Raw genomic sequence first — 20,446 nt, forward strand, 5'->3', positions numbered from 1 at the left:
CCCCCTGCTTGTCAGAGAAATGCATCTAGCTGTTCAGCTGAAGAGGGTAATAATTAGACTGAGAAGACAGTAGGGAAACCTAAAAAAAAAAAGACCTGTTCTTTCATATTTTTCCGATTGTACAAAGAAGTACAGCCATTATGCAAACTTTTTTTGGGGGAAAACTCAGGTACACTTTAAGTTCTAGTGCCTTCATGATCCCCATAAATATGCATGTCTCTTGAGCCTGATTTACAGTGGTGCTATGCGATATTTAGGATACTGCCATAAGGTGCAGCCATGCTGTGTGGTCGTACCCTTAGAGAGAGAAATGGCTACAAAAATAATAAGTTAGAGACTAAATCATGGAATTCCCTAAAGAGTCCCTGTAAGTTTAACACAATTTAATTTAATAGAACATGGTGTAATTAGCAAATTTCTAAACCACTTCATTTAAAAAATATGCCTGCATCTACATGAAAAAAAGGTGCAGTCATGGCCACTAGGGGTCTCACTTCCACCTAAGTTGCAGTTCACTGCCTGTTGTCAGGCAAGATCCGTCCCTGATAACAGAGAAACAGAATACGGCTGAGAGGAAGTGAGGGCGTGTCAGAGCTAGCTGAGATTGTGAACTGTGTTTCTGTAAGTGTGATTTATCCCTCCTTATCTGTTCAATGAGTTCCAGAGCTGAAAGCAAACCTAGTGGAAAGTAAGAGAAGGGATGTCACATTGGTATAGTGCTAGCAGAAGGGAGACGCCCCTGCTTTTGAGAGAAATGCATCTAGCTGTGCAGCTAAAAATAAAGAATATGGCTGGAAAAAAAAAAAAACATTAGAGAAGCCCAAACATAACTGTTCCATCATAGTTGTTATTGTATAAAGAAGCACAGCCATTATGCTTTTTTTTTTTTTTAACTTACGTACGCTTTAAAGAGGTTCTCTGATCATCAGTATCAGATTGGCAGAGGTCTGAGTCTCGGCACCCCTCCGATCAACTGTTTACAAGAGCATCAGCACCTCACAGCTCCGACCATTGTGTAGTGCCTGTGTAGCGCTGCGCCCATTCACGTCCTCTATTTGCTGATTTCTACAACTGTTAAGATGCTCTTAATCAGAGCTAAAATGTTTGCTTTTGCTGCTCCAAATTAGTAGTTTAATCCTAGGATTTCATGTGCACAGAAGAAGAGACTTGACACCAGCATGGTCAATTCAGTTCCCAGCTTTATTACACAGCACATTCCTATACATAGTGAGGAAGGGGGAGTGGGAGGAATACATTGTGTAATGTCCTCATTGGTCAGTAGTGGTACAACGTATATCACACATGACCCTTCCAGAAGGGGGGTCTTCCAGGATGGGTGAGGCGAGACCCTCGTGCTGTTCTTTGTTTGAAGCAACCAGATATGGGAGCCATCTTGATTTCTGAAGAATGATCTACATGTATGTACATCTCTATCACAACTAGATACTTAACAGATGTGTGTACAATGACATCCCTAAAATCCAGCACCCAATACGTCAGGTGTCTGATAATCCGGCACTGAACTACAGAAGATATTCTATTCTAAACAGGTTGTTCGGGACTTTGCTGTGTAGTTCCAGTGCCCTAGCCACCGGCATTGATGTCGGACATTGAACCCCCGCAGATATGATATTTTAAGCCTGTCCTGAGGATTGGCGATCAATATGCAAGTACAGGGCAACTTTTTTTAAGTAAAAAAATGAAAAAAGCTGAATTTTTGCCAGTGCTGTGACCCTTAGTGACTCCCATGGTATATCCACCGACCAACTGGCCCTACCAAGCAAGGTGCCCGCTTTCTGCCGCAGGTTGAATGGAGCGGTAACATTGTATTACGGATCGACTGCTTGAAGACTCTAAACCCTTACAAGTCAGTGTTACATTCTTTTCAGTTGAACATCCAGTAATCCAAAATATCTGATAATCTGACACCAGTTTACAATGCACGAATGTAGTTATGGCTTCACCTCAAAAACCCACTTAGATTCCAGTGTGATTCCAAAAGTTCAGTTTAGTTTAGGAGCAGAACGTGACTAAATATTTATCCTTGTGTTTGGAGATCTTTAACCTCCTGGAGAAGTGGAAGGATGGCTCCATTCCAGTGGAGATTACTGCGCCGGAGCGCGGCCCATTATCCGGCTGGTGCCCAATTGCTCTGAGTAAAGAAATATTTCATTAAGGGGCGGTTTACTCATCGCAGACTGAAAACCTTAATACCAGGAAACCTAACCTGGTTCTGGAAAGCAGAAGCTAATCCGTACACTTCCAGCATAGTTCACAGAACTTCACACATGTACGGGCTGAGCAGCAATGCCAAACAGTCCATGGAGAGGAGCAGTGGTGTAAGGCTACTTTCACGCTAGTGTTTTTTTGCGGATCCGTCACGAATCTGCAAAAAACCCCGCTTCTGTTACAATAATACAACCCCATGCATCCGTCATGAACGAATCCGGTTATATTATGTCTTCTATAGCCATGACGGATCCGTCTTGAACTCCATTAAAAGTCAGTGGGGGACGGATCCGTTTTCTATTGTGCCAGATTGTGTCAGAGAAAACGGATCCGTCCCCATTGACTTACTGATGCATTCTGAGCGGATCCTTTTTCATTCAGAATGCATTAGGGCAAAACTGATCCGTTTCGACCGCTTTTGAGAGCCCTGAACGGATCTCCCAAACGGAAAGCCAATACTCTAGTGTGAAAGTAGCCTAACTTAAAGGGGTTCTTTGGGCTGCAGATGTTGATGACCTATCTTGAAGATAGTCTATCAGATCGGTGGAGGATTGACACCCAGCTCCCCCAAATGATCAGTTGTTTCATGGATCCGAAGGCTGTGTAGTTTCTGATGCTGGCGTGCTAAAACTCCCAATCACTTGATTTGCAGTACTTCAACATGGCCACTACACAGAGGATGGAGCCTTCTGCTTCCGCTCTATACACTGTATAGTTTCCGGTGCCACAGTGGCCCAAAACAACTGCATGTTAGCCCCTTACTAATATGGCACTGATCACCTGTCCAGAGGATTAGCACACCTACCTGCACACTGGTGCAAGCTGTCTTTCAGAAATTCTACACACATTTTCTTAAACATTTCTTTCTGCACCAAATCTGCATCAAAATCCGTACGCGTTACGTTTTTTGGCATGAATTTGATGCAAATTATACATGCCATGGATTTCAGAATCTGCACGGAAAAAGAGTGTACATGAGATTAGTCTAATTCACTTTGCTGGTACTGTTAGGGCTCATGCATACGTATTTTCTTTCTGCAGATCATATGCGGAACCATTTATTTCAATGGGTCCGCAAAAAAAGTTACTCTAGTAACTAGTGTTAATTCTGTGTCCGTATGTCCATTCCACAAGATGATAGAACATGTCCTATTATTGTCCGCATCAAGGACAAGGATAGGACTGTTCTATTAGAGTCCTGCTGTTCCGTTCCGCAAAATACAGAATGCACACGAACATCATCCGTTTTTTTTGCGGACCGCAAAATACATAGGTTGGTGTGCATGAGCCCTTACACTGTGGTTTTTCCACATGTGATTTCTCGAGGGAAAAAACACACATAATCCGCAGTGTGTGCAGGTAGCCTTAGGCCCCTTTCACACGGGCGAGTATTCCGCGCGGGTGCAATGCGTGAGGTAAACGCATTGCACCCGCACTGAATCCGGACCCATTTATTTCTATTGGGCTGTGCACATGAGCAGTGATTTTCACGCATCACTTGTGCGTTGCGTGAAAATCGCAGCATGCTCCTCTTTGTGCGTTTTTCACGTAACGCAGGCCCTGTAGAAATGAATGGGGCTGCATGAAAATCGTAAGCATCTGCAAGCAAGTGCGGATGCGGTGCGATTTTCACGCACGGTTGCTAGGTGACGATCGGGACCCGATCATTATTATTTTTTCTTATAACATGGTTATAAGGGAAAATAGCATTCTGAATACAGAATGCATAGTACAATAGGGCTGGAGGGGTTAAAATAAATAAATAAATAATTTAACTCACCTTAATCCACTTGTTCAAGCAGCCGCCATCTCTTCTGTCTTCTTTTGTGAGGAATAGGACCTTTGATGACGTCACTACGCTCATCACATGGTCTGTCACATGATACATCACCATGGTAAAAGATCATGTGATGGACCATGTGATGAGCGTAGTGACATCATCAAAGGTCCTATTCCTCACAAAAGAAGACACAAGAGATGCCGGCTGCGCGAACAAGTGGATTAAGGTGAGTTAAAAAAAAAATTATTTATATTTTTTAACCCCTCCAGCCCTATTGTACTATGCATTCTGTATTCAGAATGCTATTATTTTCCTTTATAACCATGTTATAAGGGAAAAATAATACAATCTACATAACCTTGAACCCAAACCTGAACTTCTGTCTAGACGTTCGGGTCTGGGTACCACATTCAGTTTTTTATCACGCACGTGCAAAACGCATTGCACCCGCGCGATAAAAACTGATCAACGGAACGCAATCGCAGTCAAAACTGACTGCAATTGCGTACCTACTCGCGCGGGTTTGCCGCAATGCACCGGGACGCATCCGGACACGCTCGTCTGCAAGGGGCCTAAAGCTCCTTAGCACCACGTATAATACTGGTGTCTTGTGTTTTTGAGGCAGTGGTGCCTCAATGCTTCAGGGCCAGATGCAGCAAGTACGTCTTCACCCCTTGTAACTGCTCCCCTAGACAGAAAGGACAGAAGCTAGCTTCTAATCTTGTGCAACCCTTTTAGAGAAGCATTTTCTGTATTAAACTATTGCCACATCTGAGAGTTTGCTGAAGTTGCATTGAATCTAGGAGATGTGCTGATCCTTTTTACCATTTTACAGATACCTTGTATCAGACTAGCTTGACAGGCGAGAGATTGGCGACTGATAATGTAAAGCAGAGCTCTAATGACTGTAAGGCTACGTTCACAGTAGCGGTGTGGATCCGACGGACTCTTCCTGCATAAAGGCCAGCTTTTCGATGGACAAAAACTGCTGCATACCAGAGTATTTGTCAAGCGAAAACCAGCATTTATACCGGAAAAGCTGCCGAATCCCATTATAGTCAATGGGGATCCAGTGCCGGATACAGTGAGCTCCTCAGCCAGATTAGGCCACCGGAATTTAAACGTAACTGTGAATGTGGCCTTACAGTAGAAGCACCAGGCTTAGTGCCACGGAGTGTACTGCCGATAATCGGGAATGTTTCAATCTGAATAAAAGATGCAATTAGCCAACAAACAAGGATTTCCTCATTTGACGGACAAAAGTTTTCCCAATTGGCCAGTTATCCGGAACAAGCATTCCTATGAACACTTGTTCCTGAAATGTAATTCAATGAGGCTGCTCAAAGACCCACGGTCCATCCTTTTCTGCAAACTCTTAACAGCAGAGGCGTCACTAGTACCCATCCAGGACCTTTCGTGCAGCGATTTTACAGTTTAGCTACTTATTTGCTCTAGGTTATGACAATCAGAAAGAAGCAAGGTCCATCCCTGTGCACAAAGGAACTAAGCAGCTCCTCATGTCAAAATCTTACATGTGAAATATGTTTCTGAATGCAGAAGACATTGCTATAGCATTGAAGAGAAACCATGCTGAACATTAGGATCACAGAGGATTGCCTGGACTAGATGCATTTGTAGTGCACTCTGTGTGAAGTATCCAGGGGTGGACTAGGAACTTAAAGTGGCTCTGCAAAAAGATCTAAAAGTGGCCCTTTAGTAGTAGGTCGGTCCAAATTGACTGAAGGTTGCAGCAAAACAAGTAGACAGGGCCAGCAATAACTTAGTGCAGCACAAAGTACCGCCCCAGAAGAACCAAATACCAAAGTGCAGCACAAAACACTGCCCCAGCAGAACAAAATACAGTACCACAAAGCAGTACACAATGCTGCCCCAGCAGCTCCAAATACCACAATGCGGCACAAGACAGTGCCCAAGCAGAGCCAAATGGCACAGTGCAGCCCAAGGTACAGTTGAATTCAGGAGGACACCTGCGATCACCGGCCACATAAGTTCCTGATACTCCTGACATTAATTAATGCTGAGAGGATCAGATGTACCCATCCGTCAGCCATGACTCGGGTGGCCCACTGGGCTTTAGCCCACCAGGAGATTTCTCTGTAGGCACTATGGCCAGTCAGCCCCTCAATTTCTGGCTGCCGATTCAGTGACAGCAAACAGAGGTCTTGAACACAGGTTAATTGAAAGAACAGGTGCAAGAGAGAGCATCAGAACTTAAAGGAGTTTTCTCATGAAGAGCGCCCCCAGTCTGTGCCACCTCACTGCGTATGGATGTGATACAGGAAATCCACCACTCGCACCGGAGCAGTCCTAGTATTACACGGCTGCCCTAAAATACTACATGTTCCCCTGCACAGAAATGCCTGGCTGCATGCAGCTTCTCTTTGCCCAATAGCCACGTCCATGTTTCAGCAGATGAAGCTTTCTGTACAGTTATCCAATATACTTTATTAATTCCTGACATTTAAATCTCTGCTTGTGGTCCTTTCAGTAAGAACCTTCATTTACAGGACTCCCCGCAGAGGGGTGTCCTGTAATGAGCCCGGCACTTGTGTGTCCATTGCATGACCGGGACTGAGAGTAAACAAGGAAGATTCCCAGTGAATCACAGCAAGCAGAGATCTTGAAAAGTGTGATAAGTTGATACAGAAAATGCTCATGCTGTGAAGAGTGCCATTTATTTTCTATATTACCCTTTAAGGTGATAATGAACTGTCTGGATTTTTTTTATGCGTTTGATTAACAGAGCATTTTTTGGCCAGGTCATCTCGTCTCTGTGTCCTTTTGCAGCCTGGGAGTAGGACATCATTTTGCGCTGACATCTAATCCTGCGTTGTTGCTGAAGATATACTGTTACTTTTTGTTGTTTTGGCTTGGTCATTATGTTCTCGCCTTTGATCCACTTTTACTCCTCTGTACAATACAGTGATTTTATCTCTGCAAAGACCCGGCGGGCAGACACTACAAAGAGCGCAGATGTGGAGGATGATAAATCCCGCTCCGCCATCCCATTTACATTGCTTATCATATCTTATTTAGACCTTTTTTTTGGCTTCACAATACACCGATGTATAAAGAACCAGAGCTGTCTAATCTTCACCAGAGCTGTCTGGCATCAACATGTAATGTCCTGGCTGCTCAACATTAAAAGGGTTATCTGCTTCCTGGAAGAAGAAGAAAAAAGCAGGTTACTGCAGCGTTCCTCCCATTCACTAGAATAGGAACAACGCTGCAGATACCAGCTCTGTCGACTACACAATGGATGGGACTGTTTAGTTTCAGCTGATCGGCAGAGGTTCGGGGTATCAGAACCCTCACTGATCCGATATTGATGGCCTATCCTGATGATAGCCCTCCCCTGTACGACGTAGAATAAGGAGCCGCTATGCAAGGATAGCTCCCACTCTTGAAGGACCTGACCCATCCATTGCCATTACAAGACAAGTATCCCTATGTCATGCACTGCACTAGCTATAACATTGTGCATCAGTGTTGCCTGGAGTGTTCCTGTGATGCTCAGGCTATAACCTTTGAAGTGCTCCACTGCAACACTGCTATTACACATGATGCGGAACAGGGCAGTGAACGGGAGTGCCCAACCTTAGAGCTCCATTTCGATGCAGGAGTCATTTCCCTTTGTATGGGGATGAATGATCACTACTATTTGCTGGTTCGTTGGCTGATCAGCAGCCACGTTTACATGGGCAGTGGTCAGGACATCGGTTTGCCCGATCAGCAGCCTGTATAAAATGGCCTTTACACAAGTGCAGTGGTCTATTGTCCTTATCTGGGAGTCTTGTGCAGACCTCTCTTTCCAGCCGGTCAGCTCAGCAGAGCGAGAGGACAAGGGACTTGACGCTTGTGAATATATTACATATTCCAGACTAATAAATCACAACCTCAAGCGAGAGCCTCTCTTGTCACCACCGTAATTAAATTGTGGTTTCCTTTCATGAGGGCCGAAACTTCAAAGCGGGGGGAGGTGAGTCTCACGGTGGCCTAGGGCTGGGGAGCGGCCCATCTCTAGTCAATCTTGGCTCCTAAACTATGTTGTAAACCTTCAGAGCTTCTGTCCGTAGTCAATGGCTAATTCATTTGTAGTATCTTTACAACCTTCACTTCCCATTTTTAGAGATAACTTGGAGGATTTTCTGTAATAAATGGGATTGGCAGCTATGATACCCTTCTACAGACCAGGTGGTAAAGGGGTTGTTCAGGATCAAATATCAAAAGGGTCTCTGCTGCACTACCAGACACAGCCTATGGACAAGAGTGGTACTGTTTCTGGGAAAAACGGTCAATTTTTTATTTTCACAACCTGTTTTTCTATGCTGGTCACTGGTGGTCCATGTATCTTTCACTGGACTGGTTGAAAAGAAGAACAGGGACCATGATGCAGCGCTTGTGTAGGAAGAAGCAAGTTTAGATGCATTGATACCCTGAGATACTTCCTGAGAACACTGTGCAGATTTACTAGTCCTATAGATTGCATAAACGGACAGGCGGTCTAGACCTGCATCAGATTTATCGGAGGGGCCCGGGCCGGAGGATACATGTTGTGCAGGGACAGACACTTTTCTCCGACTGTACCAGCTATTGGTTGGCTTGCTGTGAGACAGATTTTTATGCCAGAGTTGTAGCGCAATTTTGGTGCAAATCGTTGCTTAACCCCTTAAGGACACATGACGTACCGGTACGGCATGTTTCCCGAGTCCTTAAGGACACATGACGTACCGGTACGTCATGGCTTTAAATAGCGATGCCGGCGCCGCGGGGGTTAATCGGAACGGGATGCCGGCTGAAATCATTCAGCCGGCATCCTGTAACAATGCAGGGGGGGGTCATTTGACCCCCCCGCATCGACGATCGCAGAAAACCGCAGGTCAATTCAGACCTGCGGTTTTCTGCGTTTCCGGTCCATTCGGGTGTCCTGTGACCCGATGAACCGGAAAAAGACTGCGATCGGTGGCGTAATTTTACACCACCAATCGCAGTCCGAGGATTTGCAGAGGCGGAGCTGGCCCTGGTGCTGAACGCCGCTGTCCAGGGTGCTGATTGGTGCAGGGGAGAGAGGCGCGAGATTCAAACTTCCTGCGCTCCTCTCTCCCCTCCTCTTCCTGTTCTGCACGAGCACCCGGCAGCATCGTCCAGCACCAGCTCCTGTGTCCCCCTAATCGCCATCCATCACCCTCCTGCACCCATCGCCACCCAGGTAGGTTAGGGTCAGTGAGGGAGAGGCACCTTTAGGCAGGGATAGAAGGGAAAAGTTAGAAAAAAAAAAAAAAAAAATCACATTTATTCCAAACTTTTTTTTTCAGCTACCAGACCCCAGACCCCCCTGCCACTTGCCCCCCCGCATCCCCCCCACCACCAGCCCCCCTCTCACCACCAGCCCCCCCCCCCCCACCAGACCCCCCCCCCCCCCCCACCAGACCCCCCCACCACCACTTTTTTTTTTCTGCGTGCGCTGACTGGCCGGCACTTTTTAGCGTCCGTCCACTGTTAGCGCATCGCCCGCCCCACCACCCCACCGACCGCTGATCAGCGTTGAACCGCTGATCAGCAAGTTTGAACTTTTTTTTTTTTTTTTCTAACACTTGCCCATTTTTTTTGCCTGGACTTTTAGTACGTGAACACCCGTGCCCCCACACACACGCACATAGAATAAAGGTTTACACGCACGCACATACACACGCACACACACACACCCATGGCCCGCCGGGTGTTCTCGGCCGAGGAGGCATATGCCCAGATTGCCTCCGACTCTGAGAGCCCCAGTGAGGATGAGGATGACCCCACGTTCCTTTTGTCATCCGCATCCTCCTCATCATCATCGGATGACGATGAGCCACCAAGGCAGCGGAGACGCCGCCAGGCGGAGCCAGGGGCCACACATGCTAGGGATCCTGTGGCCCACCCTAGTACGAGCCGCCCTGGGGTTCGTACTGGTTTCCCGGCCCACCAAATAAGTTCACCGGAGCCCCCTGCCGATGAACTTAGCTGGTGTCCCCCAGTGGACTTTGAGCCTGAGATTCCGGATTTCGCTGGCAATCCTGGAATCCAGATTCCCACAGTGGGGTTTACTGAAATAGACTTTTTTAGTTTTTTTTTCAGTAACCCACTGGTGAATCTGATGGTGGAGCAGACGAATCTGTACGCCCAACAGTTCGTCGCTCAAAACCCGGGCTCATTTTTGGCTAGACCCGGTGGCTGGACGCCGGTCAGTGCAGCCGAGATGAGGACATTTTGGGGCCTCGTGCTGCATATGGGTCTAGTGCAAAAACCCAGTGTCAGGCTGTACTGGAGTGGGGACGTCCTATACCAGACCCCACTGTACAGTACGGCCATGACACGCTCCCGGTTTGAGGCCATCCGGAAATGTCTGCATTATTCCGATAATGCAGCATGTCCCCCCCGAAGTGATCCTGCCTATGACCGGCTGTACAAGATACGGCCGGTCATCGATCACTTTGGGGCCACATTTCAGCAGGCCTACGTACCTGGAAGGGAGGTCGCGGTTGATGAGTCTCTCGTTGCGTTCAAGGGGAGACTCAGTTTCCGCCAATACATTCCCACAAAGCGGGCGAGGTATGGCGTGAAGCTATACAAAATTTGTGAGAGTACCTCAGGGTACACTTACAAATTTCGTGTGTACGAGGGGCGAGATTCCCGGATTCAACCACCAGAATGTCCCCCCACTCTGGGTGTTACCGGGAAACTCGTGTGGGACCTTATGTACCCACTGCTGGATAAGGGTTACCACTTGTACGTGGACAACTTTTATACCAGCATTCCCTTGTTCAGGTCCCTTGCCGCCAGATCCACGTTCGCTTGTGGGACCGTGCGGAAAAATCAACGCGGCCTCCCTGCCCACCCCCTCCAGGTACCTATCCCCAGGGGTGAGACCCGTGCACTTACCAGTGGAAACCTGTTGCTGGTCAGGTATAAGGACAAGAGGGATGTCCTTATGCTGTCCACAATCCACGGTAACAGCACCACCCCAGTCTCTGTGCGAGGTACCACGGCAACGGTCCTCAAGCCCGATTGTATCGTCGCCTACAATCGGTATATGGGAGGAGTTGATCTCTCTGATCAAGTCCTCAAGCCATATAATGCCATGCGCAAAACCCGGGCATGGTACAAAAAAGTTGCGGTCTACATGGTGCAGGTTGCCATGTACAACTCTTTTGTACTATCCCGAAGCGCTGGCAGCACAGGGACATTCCTCCAATTCTATGAGGCAGTCCTCAAAGACCTGATCTTTTCGGACCGGGAAAGAGCAGGCCGGAGTACCTCGGGAACTGGAGGCGCCCGGATCGTCCCTGGCCAACACTTTCCAGGTGTGGTCCCCCATACTGGAAAGAAGGGACGAACCCAAAAAAGATGCAGAGTGTGTCACAAGAGGGGGATACGGAAGGACACCACTACTCAGTGTGACACTTGCCCCGATCATCCGGGCCTCTGCATTATCGATTGCTTCAGGGAGTATCACACTTCCATGGAGTACTAAATTTTTATAATCTCCAACAGTCCCCTAGAGAACATAAAACACTATGGCTCTCAGACTTTGGAGACACAGAAACAATTTTTTTTCCCCAAAAAAATATTAGTTTTAGTGCAGGCATCCTCAAACTGCGGCCCTCCAGATGTTGTAAAACTATAACTCCCAGCATGCCCAGACAACCTACAGCCATCAGCAGGGCATGGTGGGAATTGTAGTTTTACAACATCTGGAGGGCCGCAGTTTTAGGATGCCTGCTTAGTGTCTCCAAAGTCTGAGAGCCATACATATTGGGCATCGTCGCGTGCGTAAAAGTCGTCGCTATAAAAATAACATTTGACCAAACCCCTCGGATGAACGGTGTTAAAAATATAAAATAAAAACGGTGCCAAAACACCCATTTTTGGGCAAAATTTCCATTTGAATCCTTTTTTTCCAGTAATAAAGCAAGGGTTAACAGCCAAAAAAAACTCAATATTTATGGCCCTGATTCTGTAGTTTGCAGAAACACCCCATATGTGGTCGTAAATGGCTATATAGCCGCACGGCAGGGCATAGAACGAAGGGAACTCCATATGGTTTCTGGAAGGCAGATTTTGATGGACAGTTTTTTTTTTTGACACCATGTCCCATTAGAAGCCCCCCCTGATGTAGCCTAGACTAGAAACTCCAAAAAAGTGACCCCATCTAAGAAACTACACCCCTCAAGGTATTCAAAAGTTACTTTATAAACTTTGTTAACCCTTTAGGTGTTCCACAAAACTAAATAGCAAATGTAGAAAAATTTTTGAATTTAATTTTTTTGTTACCTTGCCTCAAAAAAGTGTAATATAGAGCAACCAAAAATCATATTTACCCCTAAAATAGTACCAAATCAACAACCACCTTATCCCGTAGTTTCCTAGATGGGGTCACTTTTATGGAGTTTCTACTCTAGGGGTGCATCAGGGGGCTTGAAAGGGTACATGGTGTAAATAAACCAGTCCAGCAAAATCTGCCTTCCAAAAACCGTATGGCGTTCCCCTTCTTCTATGTCCTGCCGTTTAGCCAAATAGTAGTTTACAACCACATTTGGGGTGTTTCTGCAAACTACAGAATCAGGGCAACCCATTTTGAGTTTTGTTTGGCTGTTAACCCATTTTTTTCAGTAATAAAGTAAGGGTTAAAATGGAAAATTTTCCAAAAAATAGAAATTTCTAAATTGTTTCTCCATCTGCCATTAACTCTTGTGGAACACCTAAAGGGTTAACAAAGTTTGTAAACCCAGTTTTGAATACCTTGAGGGGTGTACTTTCTTAGATGGAGTCACTTTTTTGAAATTTCTATTCTAGGGGTGCAACAGGGGGCTTCAAATGGGACATGGTATAAACAAAACCAGTCCTGCAAAATCTGCCTTCCAAAACCCATATGGCGTTCCCCTCTTTCTACGTGCTCCCGTTTGGCCAAACAGTAGTTTACGACCACATATGGGGTGTTTTTGCAAACTACAGAATCAGGGCAACCCATATTGAGTTTTGTTTGGCTGTTAACCCTTACTTTATTGCTGGAAAAAATGGGTTAAAATGGAAAATTTTCCAAAAAATAGAAATTTCTAAATTGTTTCTCCATCTGCCATTAACTCTTGTGGAACACCTAAAGGGTTAACAAAGTTTGTAAACCCAGTTTTGAATACCTTGAGGGGTGTACTTTCTTAGATGGAGTCACTTTTTTGAAATTTTTATTCTAGGGGTACAACAGGGGGCTTCAAATTGGACATGGTATAAACAAAACCAGTCCTGCAAAATCTGCCTTCCAAAACCCATATGGTGTTCCCCTCCTTCTATGTCTTCCCGTTCGGCCAAACAGTAGTTTACGACCACATATGGGGTGTTTTTGCAAACTACAGAATCAGGGCAACCCATTTTGAGTTTTGTTTGGCAGTTAACCCTTGTTTTACTCCTGGAAAAAATTGATTATATTGGAAAATTTTCCAAAAAATAGAAATTTCTAAATTGTTTCTCCATCTGCCAATAACTCTTGTGGAACACCTAAAGGGTTAACAAAGTTTGTAAACCCAGTTTTGAATACCTTGAGGGGTGTACTTTCTTAGATGGAGTCACTTTTTTGAAATTTCTATTCTAGGGGTGCAACAGGGGGCTTCAAATGGGACATGGTATAAACAAAACTAGTCCTGCCAAATCTGCCTTCCAAAACCCATATGGTGTTCCCCTCCTTCTATGTCCTCCCGTTCGGCCAAACAGTAGTTTACGACCACATATGGGGTGTTTTTGCAAACTACAGAATCAGGGCAACCCATTTTGAGTTTTGTTTGGCAGTTAACCCTTGTTTTACTCCTGGAAAAAATTGATTATATTGGAAAATTTTCCAAAAAATAGAAATTTCTAAATTGTTTCTCCATCTGCCAATAACTCTTGTGGAACACCTAAAGGGTTAACAAAGTTTGTAAACCCAGTTTTGAATACCTTGAGGGGTGTACTTTCTTAGATGGAGTCACTTTTTTGAAATTTCTATTCTAGGGGTGCAACAGGGGGCTTCAAATGGGACATGGTATAAACAAAACCAGTCCTGCCAAATCTGCCTTCCAAAACCCATATGGTGTTCCCCTCCTTCTATGTCCTCCCGTTCGGCCAAACAGTAGTTTACGACCACATATGGGGTGTTTCTGCAAACTACAGAATCAGGGCAACCCATTTTGAGTTTTGTTTGGCAGTTAACCCTTGTTTTTTTCCAGGAAAAAATTGATTATATTGGAAAATTTTCCAAAAAATCTAAATTCTAAAAATGTATGTCCATTTGCCATGAAGTGTTGTGGAAGACCTAAAGGGTTAACAAAGTTTGTAAAAACAGTTTTGAATACCTTGAGGGGTGTAGTTTCTAGAATGGGGTCATTTTTGGGTGGTTTCTATTATGTAAGCCTCACAAAGTGACTTCAAACCTGAACTGGTCCATAAAAAGTGGGATTTTGAAGATTTCCGAAAATTTCAAAATTTGCTTCTAAACTTCTAAGCCTTGTAACATCCCCAAAAAATAAAATATCATTCCCAAAATGCTACAAACATGAAGTAGACATATGGGGAATGTAAAGTCATCACAATTTTTGGGGGTATTACTATGTATTACAGAAGTAGAGAAACTGAAACTTTGAAATTTGCAAATTTTTCAAAATTTTTGGTAAATATGGTATTTTTTTATGCAAAAAAATTAACTTTTTTGACCCAATTTTAGCAGTGTCATGAAGTACAATATGCGACGAAAAAACAATCTCAGAACGGCCTGGGTAAGTCAAAGCGTTTTAAAGTTATCAGCACTTAAAGTGACAGTGGTCAGATTTGCAAAAAATGGCCTGGTCCTTAAGGTGAAATAGGGCTGTGTCCTTAAGGGGTTAATCGGCCACATTTGTTTCCCACAATAAGGCCAATTTGCGGTTTAGTTTTATCACCTTGTCCCCCTGAAAATTGTTTTATAAACAGTCATCAAAAAGTCATATGTACCCCAAATGGTACTAATAGAAACGACAGCTCAGCACACAAAAATCAAGCCGTCAAACAGCTCTGTACACAGCTCTGTAATAATTTAAAGAGGTTTTCCGAGTTTTTTTTTGTTTTTTTTTAACTGATGACCTATCCTCTGGATAGGTGATCAGTATCCGATCGGTGACAGTCCAACACCCAGGACTCCTGATCAGCTGTTTGAGAAGGCCCCGGCACTCACCTCACCAAACACTATAGTATATTGCATAAAAGTCCATCTTTATTAAATTGTGGTTAAAACATTCTCCTGAAATGGACGCAGCATCAAGCCAACATGGTTCCACCAAACATGGTCCTACTCATGGCTGAGAGGAAATATCCGAAAAATGTATGGGTGTCAAAGTATGACGATGCAAAGAATAACATTTTCCAAAGGTTATTTTTTTTTTTAAGTAGTGAAACACAAAAATTTATACAAAGTTGGTGTGAGCTTTTAGTGAACGTGATAACAACTAAACCCAAAGAAACAATGGCAGAATTGCATTTTTTTCTAATTTGATCCCAAAATGTTATTTCCGAAAACAAGATATAGTAAATTAAATGATGTCATTACAAAATGCAACTTGTCCCACATAAAACAAGCCCTCATATGGCTATGTGAACGGAAAAGTTAAAATAAAAAAATTCATATACAGCTCTTAGAAGACGAGGAGGAAAAAGCAAACGCATATAGATGAGAATTGGCCAGGTCTTGAAGGGGTTGTCTCACTTCCGTAAGTGGCATTTATCATGTGGAGAAAGTTAATACCAGGCACTTACTAATGTATTGTGAGTGTCTATATTGCCTCCTTTGCTGGCTGGATTCGTTTTTCCATCACATTATACACTGCTTATAGCCAGAGGTTACGGACACTTCTGCAGCGCAGATACGAGGCAGCCGGGACCGGAGCAGCTGCGCAAGCATTGCTGTGTGCACTCCCACGGTCCTGGCCACCACAGAGGTCGGCACCTTATCTTATAGTGTACAAGCACGACCACCGCTGATGGCTTGCAGGGTGGTCGTAACCTCTGGATAAAAACAGTGTATAATATGATGGAAAAATGAATCCAGCCAGCAAAGGAGGCAATATGGACAATCACAATACATTAGTAAGTGCCTGGTATTCACTTTAGCTACATGATAAATGCCATTTGCTGAAGTGAGACGACCCCTTGAAGGGAATATTCCAGCCATACCAGACACCACCAATGGATAAGAGTGGCGCTGTTTTTTTAGTAAAAGAGACGACCCTTTTTTTTCAAATTTTTTTACAACCCTCATGAACACCAGGACTACAGGCCAGAGGGGCTTTGGATGAGACGCTCTCCTTTGTAAAGTGGTCTCTGGAATGTGGAGGTTAACCAGGATTCTATCCACATTCCTGCTCCAGATCTTGTACCGGGAATATGTTAGTGATTAGGTTTTTATTTGGCGGTTCGGAGCTATTCCTGGTACTATTGATTCTTCGTGCCAGCACTTGCATAAAGCAGCTCCCTGCCTGCATCGGGAACAATCTGTACAATCGCTCTTCTCTGCCCGCGGCTCTTTCTTAGTGCCTGATGCTGATTCAAATGTCAGAGCTGCAGGCAGGTTCGGGGAAATGGCTCCGGCTATGTTTATTCAGGGATAGATTGTATTTTTAATAAACGCTGCCTATAATTATTCAGAGAGAAGCCAAATTCTTAAAGGCATTTTTTATTTGCCTGATGTACACAAGGTGTGGCAGTCCACAACCGGGTCATGTTTGCTTTTACATGGGAGGATAAAGAACCACATCAAAGTAGCAGAGGAGTCTATAGAGTGCACCCAGTTCTGGCTCCAGGCTTAGTGCCAGCTTATGCCAAGCGTCAAGGACCTGGGTTTTCTGGGTATTGGACGTGTCTTTTTAAATAAAAAGATACAACATACCAGCCTCAATACCTGGTTTTGTTCATTTTTGTTCTAAAAATTTAAAATCTTCCTGGGCCACAGTCAATAAAATGACCCAAAAGGCTGTAATACATAGTCCGATGTGGCAGACTATTGTCGGGAGGGAAGCTGCTATTACATTCAGCGATCTCCACCGCAGCATGGGGAGAAGCAATCGCTCTGCCATCGCTCGTCCCCGGCGGCAGATTGTTATTAGACAGCACGATCTGCTGTCTGCAAACGATAATTTTTTAAAAAATATTTAGATGCTCGTTCGTCGGCCAATCTGCGTCAGTATTAGGCCTCATTCACACATCAGTGTTCGGTCAGTGATTCCATTAGTGATTGTGAGCTGAAACCAGATACGGCTCTAAACACAGAATAGGAGCAGATCTGTCCCTTATACCTTATGTCTGTGGAGGCTCCAGTCCTGGTTTTGGCTCACAATCACTGATCAAAATCACTGACCAAATCACTGATATGTGAATGAGGCCTTACTGCCAGATGATTGCTAATGAGCGTTCATGCAAATGCTTGTTAGCAATTATCTGCTGGATTTCTGCAGGCTCCATTAGGGTGAATGGAACAGATTTTCAGTCACTGAATCTGCCATGTGCCAAGGGTAGGCTTAAGGCTCTGTTCACACTAGCATCATGGCTTTCTATGTCAGCTTTGCAGGGTGCCTTTTCAATCCAATCGAATTTCATTGACCTGTAATACATTAAATCAGGTTTTCCTTTTTCTCTGAGCTGTCGAGTTTTCAAAAACTTCCTCTCTAGTACAGCATATAGGGGTCACTAGAGAGTCAGTATTTCTCCCTTCTATGAGGGATCTATACCTTGTCCCAGGGAGTTATTGCTCCGTGGGGGTAACTGCTCCGTTTACATGCATCGCTGATGCCCATACAGAATCATTGTTTGTGAGCAGCAGAGTGCTGTTTAGATGTCACAATCTGCTACCCACAAATTAAAATTTAGGTGACCGCACCAATGATCCTATTACCGATGAACAAGCATTTAGTGGCACCTTTAAATGCTTGTTAGCGTTAATCTGCCCAAATATTGGGCAGTGTAAATGGGGCATTAGTGCAGCCCTTTACTTCCTCCCTGCTGAGAGATAATACAGAGATAAAATAACAGAACTTACAAGATGTCTGTAGAGAGAACTTTCTTTTTAATAAAGTCCTGTGATTACAGCAGCATGGACACTGATTCAAGAAAGCAGTCTTTAGGATGACTCGTCACTTTCTGAATAGTATAAATAGACTTGAGCTAAGTTGATGGAGAAATCACGTGCATGGATTCTGAACCTAAAGACGGAAGGGGTTGTAATTCACCTGACAGCCGTAACTTAGATGTATATCAGCCAAGCCCAGTGATTTTGGCGGGTTCAGCCGACCATCTAATGTGTATGATGGCTTTGTGGCTCTTCCCCAGTGGCAGATGATGGGGGAGATGAGAGGAGTCTGCTAGCAGCTTTCTCGCCTCTCCCAACAGATGCATGCTTAGTATGGGAGGACCAGGAGAGAGAGTTGTTAGCCTGACCGCTTTCATGTGTATGGCCAGCCTTACCCTTCTCATACTCCCAGTTCAGCAGTGCACAATTTCTACGTTTATCACCCTTGTTAGAACTTGTCAGTGGAGGATAATTTTTTTTCCCCTGAATGTGTAAATTGCTATAATAACCTGAAACAATTAATATGTGGTATGTTTTAAACATTAATGATGGATCTCTTAATTTGCAGGCATGCTTCAGAAGTGTCCGTCAGTGGATGACTTTGTGGATGCACTTGTTTCCGATCTGAATCCAGACTTTGAGACGTTTATTATGGACTCGGAGTAGAAAACTGCAAAGAATACAGAACACTGGATACAATGGATATAATCCGTAATAATTAGCGCAGCTACGAGTGGCAGAGTCTGTAGAATGGTATATATACCAGTGTGGGGTCCAATGCAGATTTAAAGATACATTAACAGGGAAATACAATAAAATACAGTCTTGGGGCCCTATTAGACCACGCAATGTTCATTAGCCCGTATAATTAATCAGCCGATGAATTAGCAAGCACTCATTTGTCGACTGATCAGTATTAGGGCTCATGCACACGAACGTAGTTTGGTTCCCCATCCAAGACGCATTATTTTTTATTTTTTTGCAGCTCTGATGCGGACCTATTCACTTCCGTTGCTCCGTTCCCTGGGGCTGCAAAAAAAATAAAATAGAACATCTCCTATTCTTATCTGCAAAACGGACAAGAATAGTCATTTCTACGTATTTTCTTCCCGTGTCCGTTCTGTTTTTTGTTTTTTTGCGGACCGTATGCGGAACTATTTATTTCAATGGGTCCGACATGTGCATTAAGTTTCCGTAGGTCCATATTTCCGTTCCGCATTACGGACTAGGATAGGACTGTTCTATTAGGGGAGAGCTGTTTCTTTTTGCAAAATACAGAATTCGCAAAAAATCATCCGTATTTTTTGCGGACCGCAAAATACATACGGTCATGTGTATGAGCCCTTATGAGCAGCATCCCAAGATGGCGCGTTCGTGTGCATGGGCACTTATCCTTGTGTAATTGGGCATGTGCTGCCGTTAATTAATAGAACTGACTGATGGAGGAACGATGGCGGTAAATTAATAAAATAAAAACTAAGTAATTTCACATTTTATGACTTTGAATTCCTACCTTTTATACTTTTGCCTAGAAAAATAGAAAAGCTACAAGAGAACGGAATTTCATCACGTTGAATGGGCCGTGAATATTTCACTAGATGCTAAAACCTGTAAGGGTGCCTTCTCACACGGCAAATTTTGTTGCGGAAATTTCTCTGAAACTGAAAATTCTTTCTGAAAAGGGTTGTTTTGGCAGGAAGCACCTGGATTTCTCCCAGGCTTATACAGGTGTATGGGAAAGAATATTTTCTGCAACAGAACCTGCTGCATGTGCTGGCAGCCAAATAATGGGAATTCTGTTTGGACCATAGACTTATCTAGAAACGGGAAGGGTTACCAGGTATATTGTTGGATATTATTGTGTTGTACTGATGTAAAATTTTATTTATTTTTTAACATTTAAAAAAAAATTAACTAAATAAAAAATGTAAAATAAAAAAATGTAAGACCTGATAACTAATGTTTGTGTGCAGAGGGAAATGTGCATTCAGAAAAAAAACCTTTTTTTTTTGGGGGGGTACTATCTCTCCTTGGGGAGAGAGCGCTTTAGTCCGCGTGAGGAGACTTATAGGCCATCATGCTCCTCTGGAATTCTGCAAATGAGCTCTTAACAAGCTCTATTGCCATGTATGGCCTAGAAGTCTCACGCCGACTAAGGCGCTCTCCCCAAGGATAGATAGTACCCCCCCAAATCCTGACTAAGGCCTCTAACCCAGTTAAGCCAGTACTCTCTGCTCTGCACTGATGAGGGGCAATCACCCTGAAACAGCTGTCTGCAGGTAAGATGCTGGCTTATTTAATATCCAAGTCATGTCTCAAGGCCT

At 44.3% G+C, this 20,446-nt stretch overlaps 1 protein-coding gene across 1 annotated transcript in view; it reads left to right on the forward strand.

Moving 5' to 3' along the window:
- The window catches only part of LOC122931395 (mitochondrial intermediate peptidase), a 101,433-nt gene extending 81,370 nt beyond the window's left edge, over window positions 1–20,063 (forward strand). The window contains 1 exon segment of the mRNA XM_044285469.1: window positions 18,691–20,063. Coding sequence (XP_044141404.1) covers window positions 18,691–18,788 — 98 coding nt within the window. The 3' untranslated portion in view covers window positions 18,789–20,063.
- Window positions 20,064–20,446: the final 383 nt, after the last annotated feature.

This window comes from Bufo gargarizans, chromosome 3 (assembly GCF_014858855.1).
Source record: "Bufo gargarizans isolate SCDJY-AF-19 chromosome 3, ASM1485885v1, whole genome shotgun sequence".
In the NCBI taxonomy this organism is placed as follows: Eukaryota; Metazoa; Chordata; class Amphibia; order Anura; family Bufonidae; genus Bufo; species Bufo gargarizans.